The 14184-nt window shown below is 34.3% G+C and overlaps 1 protein-coding gene across 1 annotated transcript in view; it reads right to left on the bottom strand.

The window, feature by feature from the left end:
* The window catches only part of YAK1 (YAK1-like protein 1), a 60716-nt gene extending 47056 nt beyond the window's left edge, over nt 1–13660 (bottom strand). The window contains exon 1 of the mRNA XM_089815565.1: nt 12521–13660. Within this exon, the coding sequence (XP_089671691.1) occupies nt 12521–12709 (189 nt within the window). The 5' untranslated portion in view covers nt 12710–13660. The remainder of the gene's footprint in view (nt 1–12520) is intronic.
* Nucleotides 13661–14184: the final 524 nt, after the last annotated feature.

Raw genomic sequence — 14184 nt, 5'->3', positions numbered from 1 at the left:
GATTCATTTTTGCAAAATTGATTCATGTAAAGGCTTTATCTTATAAATCAACAAATAGGCGGTTGATATCATTAATTTGATTATCTACAAGTTGCTTGTATAGATATATTTTCGGTACTTGGTGTATATCTTGCCTTGATATTCTGATAGGCCATTACCACATTGAGTACTTGGTGGATATCATTTAGTTGATGTTTTGATAGGCCATTACTCAGAGTATTTGGTGAATATCATTTGATTGATATTCTGATAGGCCAATGCTCATGTTACCAAATATGATATAAAATAGTAATTGGTGAATATCATATGTTGATATTCTGATAGGCCAATACTTACATGATATCATATTCTAGAAATCTTCCGATCAAAGATTTCCTATATGTGTTATTTTTGAAATATTACCTATGGTGTAATCTCTATGTGTTTTATCCTTCTTCATTAAGAGGGAGTGTTAATGTTATAATTCTGTCGGATAAATTATATCTTATATATATGAGATATATAATATATGACAGTGTTATATATGAAATAATTAACTTATTAAGAGTGATATATATATATATATATATTGAGAGTATATTATTTGTGTTATAATTATAACTAATGTAAGTTAATATATTAAAGAGACATGTCTCTTCAAGGGGCATGCCTCTTTATATCATATATATATTCATTGGAATAGTAACTTGGAAAACACATCAAATATCCACAAGTGCTATTACAAGTTACAGATCCTATTTCACTAACAGTATTGAAAGTTTTCTTCTATGTGTCCTTTCCCTAAACTCTAACCTAATGATACCCACTTTTTAGATCAATCTTACAAAAGAAATTGGCACCTTAAAGTTGGTCAAAATGGTCATCAAAGTGAGGAAAAATGATATCGATTTTTTATGGTGATCAATGCCCAAAAATCAATGTGAAGATGCCAAGTTCCATCTTTCTTGAAAACCAATAAAATTAGTGAAGCACAAGGTGATGCTCTTGGTTTAATGAAACTTTGGAGAATAAATCTTGAATTTGTCTTTTTATCTCATTACTTTGAAGAATTGATTGTCGATACAATGGGGCATTAGAAAGATGCAACAAAAGCAATATCAATTGAGTGATTGATTGCTCATTTTGGGCAAAGCATCTTAAGCTCCTAAAATATATCTAAATATTCTTGCAACAATTTTTCCAAACTAGCATGTCGTTTAAACATAATGAAATTTGCCTTTGAATTATCAGAATGTTGCCTTATGAAGATTAAGATAAGCTCCTTTGCTTGATTGATAGCTTTACGTGTTTGTTTGCAACTAAGTACTAGATTGTCGTTGCTCTCAGTATATTTTAGTAGGCATGTCTTATATCTTGTTGTAGTGCATAAGTGTTATTAAAGGCATCATATTGAGCTTTCCTTCATACAAATATTGTTTTCCACATAACAAACCACAATGATCCATGGTGGTCACATCACATGTGACATTATCAATGAATTTGGGACCAAATGCAAAAGACACAATGCAAGTGTGTGATTGGTAAGGATGGACCATTATTGATGATACAATCCATAGAGAAATCAGGTGTCAAATGAGCACAAGTGACAAACAATTTGTCCCATCCCCTTGAGCTAGAATGATGGTTCATTAAGTTGACCTTATTGAGTCTACCTTTCAACTCACCACAATTCCTATCATCATAAGTCTCGATGGGAATATTTTTACTTTCCTAATCATGATACAATTAGATTCTTCTTTTTCAACTTAGAACACTTACTTTTCATTTCCCTTCATTTTACAATAAGTACAAAAAATAGATTTCTTAGTATTAGAAGGAAATCGAACGAAGATGGAGACAATTTTTATCTTCACAAAAAAATTGATGCAGTCAAGAACTCAAAACTTTTGGAGTAACTGCAGAAAATGAAGGTCAAGATGCTTGATTTTGGGTGGCAAGCTTTTCTTCCACCAGTTGTGCTTTTGGTTGAATGCAACATCTTTTAGAGAAAGATCTCTCAAATTTTGCTCTCTCTTTACTTCTATTTCTAATGGTCACTTGTTCAATATGGAAACTTTTCTCTCTTTAGAATGTTTCTATTTCTCTCTCTTTGTTTGTTATAGAAACATTCTTGTGTATACTTGTATATATAAATCATTTATGGTCTGTTTAATAAAACATTCATTATTCATCATAAAATGGTATAAGAGCTATTTTTTTCAAAAAATAATAATTTCATTATTGGAATTTTTAATTTTCCAAGTTATTTTTCAAAATAGGTTTTGAAAATCTTTGATTTCTTCATGAAATGTTAGACAAGATTTTCAAAATCGTTTGTCTATATATGCTCAAAAATTTGTTTGCAGGGATATTTTCTAAATTCCACCTAGGGTTTATGTTTTTTTTTTGTGGGCAACTTTTCTCCTGCAACTCGCATGTCATCTGTCTTTCTCATGCCCGTGCAACCAACTTCCTATGAAAAAAAACTGGCTTTTTGGCATTCTTGGGCCTGCATTTGACATTTATTTTTGCGAGCCTGTTTTTCTGTAAATTTGTGGTTTGTTGGGGCATTTTTACCTTTTTCTTTAGCAAAGGGCGGCATCTAGGGTGTTTTAAACCTTCTAACCCTGAATTTTGTCAAGCGGTATTTGTTTTCCACCATTTTTACAGTCAAACCTGCACTTTCATGTTTTTACCAAAAACAGCTAGGATTTCTTACGCAACTCTAATTATTTGTTGTTTTGAGAAATTTTTGCAAATTATTGGTGGCTTTTTGCAAATCTCAATTGGGTTGCTCTCCGTTTTTGGCGTCAGTGTTAAGTCTCTAATTTTATTTCTCTTCTGTAGATTTACTTCTATTTCCAATGGTTCCTCCTCTTCTATGTTTCAATATTCTCCCTCTATTCAATATGGAAACTTTCTCTTGCTCTCTTCAAAATGTTTCTATTTCTTTCTCGTTGTTCGATATAGAAAAATTCTTGGTGTATATTTGTATGTATTAGATCATTTATGATCTCTATTTAATAACACATTCATTAATTTATCATAATAGAATCAAGCATTTCTAGGGTAGTATATTTCAACTCCCTAAATAAATGTTCTTGTAAGCCACTCTTGAATTTGAGAAATAGAGCAACACCGAGTTCTTGGACTCGAAGGAGTATTCTCAAGTGATTGAACTGGTAAATATAATCTTGTAGGGATATTTCGCATTCTTGTCACAAGCAAAGCCGCCACTTGATGTGCAATTCCTACTCATACTTTGAAGGATAAAATGTATTTTTGAAGATTGTGATTAGTTTATTCCATGTGGCAATAGGTTCCTAAGCATATTGTTTTTCAATAAGCAAAACTTTAGCAGCACCAAAGAGCTTTGATTTTGTAAAAAGAACCTTATCTTCATCTACAATCCCATTATAAGGGAACTGAGTCTTAATGTCAAGGACGCAACTATGGAGTACAGCATGATCTCAAGATTCATTATATATCTCTACTTCACATTCGGCTGAAGGGTGCTAGCTTTCAAGACCAGGCAGCTGTTAAATTGCAATGTCATTGACTTAATCAACCCATGCATCAATCACATCAGCAAATTCAACAACTCACTCCGCCAAACTGGCAACCATATTATTGCGAGTCAAAGCCACTAGCATATTATTGTGAGTCAAAGACAGTGAAGTGTCATACACCTCCCAACAAAAAAATAATTAGAGATACTATGGACAAATCTTCTACTAGACTTTAGGGAAAATTGAGGAAATTAAAAGATACTTAACCGTTGTAACAAGATATTACAAAGTAATTGGAAAATATTTTCTTGTTATTAACAATGATCAAGAGATCAATTTATACAAAAGACTGAATGATGTTTCCTCAAGAAACAATCATAAGAATAGGAACATTTTATTCTAGAAACAGAAAACTAAATATTAGAAACATTATAATATTTACAGAAGATTACAATAGATAACCATTAGATACTAAACAAAGATAATAGAAACTATCTATTATCGTAATACCCTCCCTTAAAGGTTAATCTATCCAGAGCACAACGCTGACAAAAAGCATAGAAAGCAGATTCTGCCTACTCAAGGTGCTCCACACTGTTTGTTGTGGGCTACAAACTATATTGTTTAGATGGGGCAGCTAAGCGCTTCCAACAGTCAACCTTCATGTGCCCAAACTTGTGGCAATAGTTGCATTGAATGTTTTTCTTCCAGGAGCCTTGTGAATTTGGAGCAGAGGATGTCTGCTAAGAAAACTATTGATGATACTTTAGATAATGCTCCAAAACTTTGCAGACAAGCATAATGCTCCAAAACAAACCGCAAAAAGCCATGATTTTTAGGAGAAGCGAAAGAACCAAACACGATTTTTGGGGTGAAAAATCAATCAAAACCAAACATGATTTTTAAGGTGAAAAATCAATCAAAAACCAACATGATTTTTGAGGTGAAAAATTAAACGAACCCTGACATAATTTTTGAAGTGAAAAATCAATCAAAACCCAACAATACAAAGCTTTGTTTTTTAGTAAAAATGGTAAAACCCAACAAATAATTTTTGAGGAAAACCCACAAAGGAATCCCACACAACTTTGAGAATTACAAAATAATAAATTTTAAGGGAAAATTTTTAGAAGCCCATAAAAAAAATCTATGGAAAAAATATGAAAACCCATCAAAAAAAAATTTGAGGGAAAAAAATTATGGAAAAAACCCATCAAAATTTTCAAGGGAGGCAAAACACGAGACTTTCCAAGGTAAAGCAGCACATGCAAACAACATGCAATTAGATGCAACCCTCAAAAAGTAGAGACCCAATAAATTTTAAGGGTGACCCAGAAGAGCTCGAAAAACTCAGAAAGAATATGTTGTCGATTTCTAGATCGGTTTGCTTGATAATTTAGGCACAAAAAATCAAGGCACCCAAAAACAGACGACAACCCAGTTGAGATCTCAAAAAACTCACCAAGACTGTAAAAAAAATTGATCCCCTACTAAAAATTAGGGTTTTAAAGAAAAATGGCCCTGCTGCAAAAAAACCACAAAAATGGCGGAAATGTGTAGAAAAAACAGACGAGTCTAGGCAGAAATGGGTTTCAAAACCAAACCAGAAGTCAGCGGATACAAATCTCTGAAAATAGAAACCCTAATGGGATTATAGAGAGAGTTGGAAGCAAATATGAATGTAAATAATTTCAACCAAGAAATTATAATTATTTTCGAAAAAATTTAGAGTATTGGCTCTAATACCATACCATATTGCGAAGTAATTGGAAAATATTTGCTTGTTATTATCAGTGATCAAGAGAGAGTTGGTAGAAAATATGAATGTAAATAGTTTCGAATATAAAAGGCAGATAATTTCAACAAAGAAATGATAATTATTTTCTAAAAAAATTAGAGTATTGGCTCTGATACCATACCATATTACGAAATAATTGGACAATATTTGCTTGCTATTAACAGTGATCAAGAGATCAATTTATACAAGAGGCTGAACGATGTTTCCTTAAGAAATAATCGTAAGGAATAGAAACATTCTATTCTAGAAACAAAAAACTAAATATTAGAAACATTCTAATATTTTCAGAAGATTACAACAGACAACCATTAGATACTAAACAAAGAAAATAGAAACTATCAATTATTGTAATCCAAGATCAATTTATGAGGAGGTTTTAAATTGCTTCTAACAAACAATATGACAAGTTTTAGAAAATAAGGAACTAAAATTCCATCATTTTTGAAGCAAAACTATCCTAAATGAGAAAAACCACATTTTCAATCCCAAATACCACATTTTTGGATCAAAAATCACTCACAAAACTAATTGGGTGTTTGAAATCAGCACCTATAGCACAAAATTTGAAATGGTTATAACTTTCTCAAAACACAAGGAAATTCAAAACGATAAAATGTTCTGGAAAGCTCTCAAGAAGACGCTTCCATCCATATAAACCATTTAACAAAATATTTTATATATAGAAAGCTGTTAATAAAATAACAGCATGGGTTTCCAAAAGTTTGCACAAAAAATTGAACAAAGTAGTGCTTACTTTTGCAAGCAATCACCTCCAATTGATTCTGAATGAAAGAATCTCCTCAAATGAGTGCACAATCTTCAAAAATATGCTCCTTTTGGTGAGAACTTTTAGGACGATTTTTTTTCCTTTAAAACCAAACTGGATTTGAATTGCAAAACTCAAACCCAAGGATCAGAGAATGCTCTGATATCAATTGACATGGAATAAACAAGAAAAAGAATGAGCAGAAAAACAGAAATTCTATTCTATCAATGAGACGAAAATCTCTGCAGTTGAGAGAATAAATTCTAAGCAAAGACAAAATTTCCTTCAAACAAGCTGTCTGCAGAAATTCATTATTCCAATTAGGCACTAATATGCCTCAAATAAAGCATCTAGAAATATTTTCCACATCTCTACGTGAGATGGAAGATAATACAATCTACAATATTATTCCATTACTCAATCTGAGATGAAGAATAATCAGATAACAAATATGTAACTACATACTAATTTGCTAACCTCCTAACAACTAGGAAACTAACATTTTACTTTTCACTTGTGACTTTTTATTTTGACATTAACATGGGATTAAACAAATAAAAATAATACTAAGCTAATAACTTATAATATATCCTACGCATACCCTATGAATCCTCATCAAGTGTATAGGTTCAAGGATAGACCTAGAACTACTCCACCTTTCTCCTTGCTTCTACTATTGTGTTGATGTTTTTGTAACCATTGTAATGTACTTGTATTTATTGTAATATAATGGATATTATGATGATGATTGATGCATTAGAATCAAGAGAACTAAGCTTCATTGATATGTGTTTTGTACCTTTGGTAGTGAGTAGAAATGTATTTTAGTCCTATAACTCACTGATTGGAGTTTTTGGCAATCAACATATTTGTGAATCAACATATTTTTTGCCTTAGCTTTTGCACCATATTTGTGAATCAACATCTGAGGTGCCTAGATCAAATTGTCCTAGATAAAACTACTCCAATCATAAGAGAAGTCCACGACAAATTTGATAAACATAGCCACGAGCTGGTCATGCTACTTAAGTTATCTATCACCAATGTGCTTCCAGAAGTGTCGTCAAGCAAGGTTGCTACAGAGATGTGGTGCCACCTGAAGGATCTTGCACAAGACATCAAAAAAGGCAGAGTATTCTTCCTTAAGAGTATTTTGTTCTCAATTATGATGCATGACAAGAAGTCTTTGCAGGATCGTCGAAAGACATTCCCAATTAACTAGAGATCGTTGGTTGCAAGATGGAATAAGAGGATATGATGGTTACCATGCTGAAAAATTTACCACAATCCTATGAGCACTTCATTGAAATTCTCAACATTAATTCCACTAATGTTTCAGCAAACCAAGTGGAAACAGCTGATTGGTAGCAGCAGCAGCATGCTTTCTAGTATGGAACAAGCATTTATTGCCAAGGACAAAGGCAAAGGGAAGACCACTCAACAAAAAGGAAAAAGTGAAGATTCTTCAAAAAATCTAAAACCTATCACAAATCATTATTGTGGCAAACTAGGTCATGTCCAGAAGTTTATTAGAAAGCAACTGGCTCACCAGAAAGGTCTTAGGAGAAGACTCAATTCACAGAGCATTCTGAGGAGGAGTCGGCCTTCTATGCATTTATGGTCAAATGACATGCAGATTATGTCAAGACTTCTGTAAGGTGGTAGTAGAATGAACATTTAGAGAGGATACTGACGTAATATTAAATATTGTAGTATTTCCATAATGGTCATTTAGTTCATTAGCTTGGGTGATTCCTTTTCATAGTTAGTTCCCATTTAGAATGTTTATTTTCTTTCTGTCATTTCATCAATCAATTATCATTTCAAAACAAAGGTTGTAGCTTTTACCAACCTTGTTTTGCTGGCCAAACATAACAAAAAGCTATCCAGAGCAATAGAAATCATCCTAGATTAAATGGAAGGCCATTTTGTCACTCGCATTATACAGAAGATGGAAATGGACATGCAAGATGCCTTGATCACTCTATATCAAGTTGTGAACATTTCCCAAAAAAGATGCTAAAGAACAGGCTCATTGCCACCGTGCATTAGCAATACAAATACAATAAACTAGTTAACTTAAGAAGACAGCTGAGCTTCTCAGCTTGCTGTTATTGAAATAAAGGTGATAAAGGTGGGTGGTGATAAATAATGCTTGTAGCTGGAATGGTCGACTTCATCATAGAACAAGTTTGTTCAAGGTGTCTGTACTGAAAAGTTTTTCTTTTTCTAGTATGAAGTTACATTAAAAAAGAATACAGATTATTTAAACTAAACTGAACAACTGTGGAAACTTAGCCCTCTTGAAGAAGACAAAGGTGGCATGGATTTCACTTCTTCACAACAAGAAATGAAACAATACTTGAGCCATATTTCATGTTCCAAATTCCGCAAGAATTGACACTGATGAAGAGGAAGGACCAGCAGCAGCAACAATAACAATAGAAGCAGTTTGCAGGAAATGCAAAGCTTCATCCCTTAAGCTTGAGAAAGCATTTTCTATGATGTTGTGGCTATCCAATAGAACCATTCATTAGTGTAGGATGGTATGTGGAGACAAGCTAAAAGCCAAGTGACCTTCGAATAGAATGATTTCAGCAAAATTTTGGTAAAAGGAAGCAAAAGCACAGGTAAACTTTGGAAGTTATACCACATACTGAGTGTGTACAGGTGACGTTCTTATGTTTCATAATGTCTTTTATCTTTGTAGGTGAACCAAAAACTTGCTTTCAATGTCACCCATGAGAACTCTTAGTTTTCTGGTTGAGTTTGATGATGAGCAATCCACTATGAAAGATCACAGCTAGTATCCCTATCATGGTCTAGCCAGAGAACGCAAGACGATGGCATTTATAACTTGCTTGTTGACCTAATCAAACATGGAGCCATAGTGCATGATAGAAACCAACTGTGCAAACTTTGGCACCAAGAGACTTGTTCACTTGTACCATGAATCACTGACTCTTTTGAAGGGCATAACTACTGTTCAAGACAGAGATGGCATTTATAACTTGCTTGTTGACCTAATCAAACATGGAGCCATAGTGCATGATAGAAACCAACTGTGCAAACTTTGGCACAAGAGACTTGTTCACTTGTACCATGAATCGCTGACTCTTTTGATGGGCATAACTACTGTTCAAGACAGAGATGAGCGTGCAGGGGTTGTATGGTGGACAAGTGTGCCAAGAAATCTTTCCCTAGCAATGAGCACTGATTTAGAAGGATTCTTCATCTAACTTTTGAAACATCACATGCTTCACTATCAAGTATCATTGTTTGACTCAATGCTTAATTACGTAGGAAAAGTGCTTGCATGCCTCCAACAAAGTGCTAACCTCATCCTCTACTAGATTAGAATGTTGTGCAAGTTTTAGAAGTCTAAGTTCAAAATTTGATGAATATGCTTTCCAAGATTGGATTTTTCAAATTTCATGATTTATTTTTCCACCTGACAGTCTTCTTATTTAATAGAAAGGGGGTTAACTAAATCTAGTCAGAAAAGTGTAGTATATTTTTATTTGTAATCTATATGGATATTTGTTAAACAGTTTAAGGATATTCCTTAACTAGCCATCCAACTATGCATTTGTTAGTCTTATGTTGTGAGAGTAGAACGACTGAAAATACTTTAGCAAATTAAATAAATGATAAAAGACAATATTGGAGTTTTTAGCACATACCCATGAGAACAAGATATCATAGAAAAACACCTTCAAGCTAAAACCTTAGTGAAATATGAATTTACACTCGTGTACTTAACTGCAATTGATCTCCAGCCCTTAAGCTCTCCACAAGAAGTCTAGAACAAGACAAAAACCATTTCTTGAGACTAGTTACAACACCCTGTATAACATTCAACCACCCTTGCTGTGTACAAGAGTCATAGAACTAACTAATTCATGCACTAAATTCTAACGAATCAATGCGAGTTGCAACAACTCTTAACAAGAGAATTAAGACTTAAGCATATTGAATTCAATGTCCAAGAGGTTATAAACAGATTCTCCCATCACAGGGAAGCTACAATAACTGTCAAAGAGAAGGAAGTGGACAAACTCTACAACGGGGCTAAAAGAAAGAAAGAAAGAAATTAGACAAACATCACAAATTGACAAAAAAAAGGACTTAAAAAATAATTATTTACAATAGGAAGTTCCAGGTAGAAATTGGAGAAAGGCCTCACCAAGGGGATGAAGAAAAGTGAAAAAAGCCAATAAATAAGTAAACAACAAGGGACCACCAACACAATGGTCGAAAATTGCTACAAATTGCAAATAGGAGAAAAAGTACCCCAAAGAGAAAAGAACAACTACAAAGCGCTCACATCATCAAGTATCATTGTCTAAATTAGAAATGGTGAAGTCACCAACACCATTATCGATCACACTTAAGGAACCAACACAAAATCTAAAAATGCTCATCATGCAGTCTAAAGTGTTGGAAGGGTACTCCCTCTGGGATCACACCCAACATCCAAGATTAATAACACTTGTAGTAGAGAAAAAAATACAATATGTATCTATCCTTTTGACTAATGGAGTGGCCAAAGAGGAGTATGTCTACATTGATGAGAAAACGATAGGACAAGTCATCAAATAGAGATAGAACCATGACGCTAAGAAGAGATGTTGAGATAGAAGCTATGGGATACATTGTCTCATAGGTGTATTTGTCAATCTCTTACATGTGCTAAAAGAAGGTGATTAACAGAGATGATTGTCTCATACGTGTATTTGTCAATCTCTTAAATGTCCAGTAGATTGATATGATGTCCTCCTATTTTATATTCTTCGCAAACAACTTGCATCCTCTGACTCCTACATATGAACAGCATTATAATATATAATATAAGACCAGAGCCAAGGTCCAATTTTTTTCCAATAATTGTCAATGCTGTAACTTGATTAACTGAGCGTACATGATATAAATGTCCAATTCGAACTCAAATAATACAACTGATAAACAAGCTCTGCACTCACTCTAGGCATCTATAAGAGAACCAGATTTTTAATCAAAGTTCTTTCCAATTATAGTTACTCTATTCTCTTTGCTTCATTCTGATGATGAGTTATGGAACTAAAATCATCCAGACTAAGACCTACAAATACATTGTGCAATAGAATCCATATAAGACAACCCCTACAAATAAGAGTGGAAACCTCCATTCTTTGATCCATTGTGTTTTCAACTGCTTACAAAAATTTATGTCATTCAATTCCCACCTTGTTTCCAGAAATATGTTGATTATCTGGGTGCAAAAATATGAACTGTTCAAATCAAAGTGTCTAGAAAGCAAGGAATATTACTAACAGTGTGAAATGTTGGCCAATGGGTGCAAGTTGCATGTACCCTGTAAATTATTCCAGTTCAGAAAACGCATTCTAAAGATTTGATCTGTTAAAGAATTAGGATAGAATTTATCAATTATGATTTAACCACTGTAGGTTAATCCTGAAAAATAAAACAGATGGTTTATTGTTTAATATTAGACTACTTCTCAGAAAAAGCATAGGATTTCCTATATGTATATATAAAGTAATCCCTATAGGTTCAGTCAAGGGAAATCCGGTGTTTGCAGAATGCTTGGTAAACTATTCTTGTTTTTCGATATGCCATTTATCTATGTCTACTTTGACCATCATACTTCAATTTGAAGGAAAACCTAGGATTCAAATTCATAGTTTATTGACAAGTTAGGCCCCTATAAGTAGTCAATTCTAGGACAAAACGCAGGATTTATTACCTATACAAGTTGATTCCACTGAAAAGTATAGCTATTAGCAATTTATACATGCCTGATTTGACCTTTTTGATACATTTTGGTAAATTTCATATGAAAAGTTTGCAAATAGTTTTTGAAAATTCATCAATTGGCAAATTTGAATTTCATGATAAAATTAGGCAAAAAAGGGTTAAATAGATTATTAGATACCAACAAGTAACGTGCTTCGGAAGCCACACATTTTAAGTTTACAAGTTTATGAGGAAAGCCAGAATTCATCAATATGCAAATCTAAATGTTGTTGTTACATGCATAATTTGACCATTTTGATACATTTTAATAAATTTCATATCAAAACTTTGCCAAATGTTCTCTTTGAAAAATCATCATTTGCCAAATTTATATTTCCTGATAAATTGGGTAAACGGCAAAAAAAACGGGTTGCTTAAATAGACATCAAATATCGAAGACAAGTAAAACAAAAACCAGCTAACAATATTCGGCAGCAGACATTTCAAGTTTAAAGGTTTACCGAGGACAGCCAGAAAATTCAACACTATGCCGAAAACTTAGAGCATTACTACACTCGTTTCAAGTGTACAGGAGTGGTTTCAAATATGGACACTAATTTTCTTATGCATTGGATTCCAGAAACATCAAGCAAAGTTGTATACTGCAAACCTGTCAATCCTGAATCAACCCCAGATAAATAATCATAACTGAAGCTCTAAAGATTTGCTTACAGGTTTGCCGACAGTGACACGCAGGGAACCCGGCGTATGAGAAGCTCCTCTGCCACGTGGAGCAGTATAAGGACGAAATAGCATTGCGCACGGCCTCCATGAGGAATTAGCATTGCCATTGCCCGATTGCAGAAGATCTGTCTCATCTTCACTGCTGGGACTGGTGCCCGACGCACCGCTTCTCTCCATATTACACCCCACCCTCAAACAATAAAGTCCTCCCTTTCCTTTTCTTTCCAATCAAACCTGACAAAGAAAAGCTGAGACCATAATTTTGATTTCCAATCAAACTAGATGCAGAATCATCAATGACACAATTTTCAGTGCGATCCAACCATACTTAAAACAGCTAAGGCCACAATTTTCCTTCCAACCAAACCAAGACCTTGCTGCTCATATTTCCCTTCTAATTAGACCAAAGTACAAAGCCTGTCATTATCAAATTCACATCCAATCAAGCCAGACGCATATTCCTCACACCATCAATTCCCCACACAAACGCACCAAGCCCAACGCTGTCAATTTTCCTTCCAACCAAACCATCGCCAAAAAACCTAGCACCATCAATTTCCATCCAACGAACCAGACGCAGTAACCCTAATGCCTTCAATTCTCATCCGATCAAACCCTAAATCCACTACCATTTCAACCCTAACTCCATTACTTCTTCGTTCCACAATCACAAGCCCTATCTCCATCAACCACATAAATAAAACCAAATTACATACCAATTCCCTAAATTAACAACAAAAACCGCGCTACGGATCTCCCATAAGATCCGTACGCCATTGCGCACAAACACCTACACCCTTCCCAATCCGATCATCCATACCTGGAACTCCAAGTTCTCCCGATCGAGCCTGAATTCAGCTACAGCAACAAACTTCCATGAAACCCTAGACAATCCACTGTCACAAACAAGAAGATCATATTAAGGAGACCTCCCAGGCCTCCTCCTCCAATGCAGTGCCTCTTTCAGAGCTGAAATTGTGTAAATTCTTGAGCTTACGTTACAGAATCAATCGCTTCTCTTTTCTTCTCTTCTCTTCTCCTCTCTTTTCTTTCTCTTCTCGTTTGGACCCGCCCTTCTTTTGTTTTCTTTTTTGGCTTCTTTTCTGCTGCCAAATTTTTCTGAGAGACGACCCTCCCTAGACCAGATTACTTGACTGGTACATCGGGGATTAACTACGGTCGGGGTTAACGTTAACCCGCGGTAAACTCCACTGCCGGCGGCGGTAAATGTTTTTATGTGGCGTCTTGCTTAACTGCGGTTGGGGGTTGGGTGACACCAAGGTTAGGGGTTGCCATGCGGATATCATGCAAGGAGACTAGGATGGCTTTGTAGTTTTGGGACAGCTTGTGGGCAAACCTGGAAACAAGCTCTCGTGGTGTGTTAAAAAGCTGAGCAAGTATTGAGTTTAGAGCCCAAAAAATTAGCAACTATTATAATAATTATTGGTAATTTGGGATGTGTTCTTTTATTGAAAAAATAATGAGTTTAGTGTTAAATCTTCTCTTTCTTTTTAAAAAAGAGATTTCACATTTATGTTTATCATTAGTATAATATTTTTGATTCGATTGTGTTGAAACAATTTCATCAATATTTTGAATCACATTCTATGATTCAACATAAGAATGAGCGCAAGAGAGCATAAAGAAAGAAA

The sequence above is a fragment of the Cupressus sempervirens genome, chromosome 2 (genome assembly GCF_028749045.1).
Source record: "Cupressus sempervirens isolate cs-2001-9-10 chromosome 2, ASM2874904v1, whole genome shotgun sequence".
In the NCBI taxonomy this organism is placed as follows: Eukaryota; Viridiplantae; Streptophyta; class Pinopsida; order Cupressales; family Cupressaceae; genus Cupressus; species Cupressus sempervirens.
The sequence above is the reverse complement of the archived record's forward strand: the minus strand, read 5'-3'. Positions and strand labels throughout refer to the sequence as shown.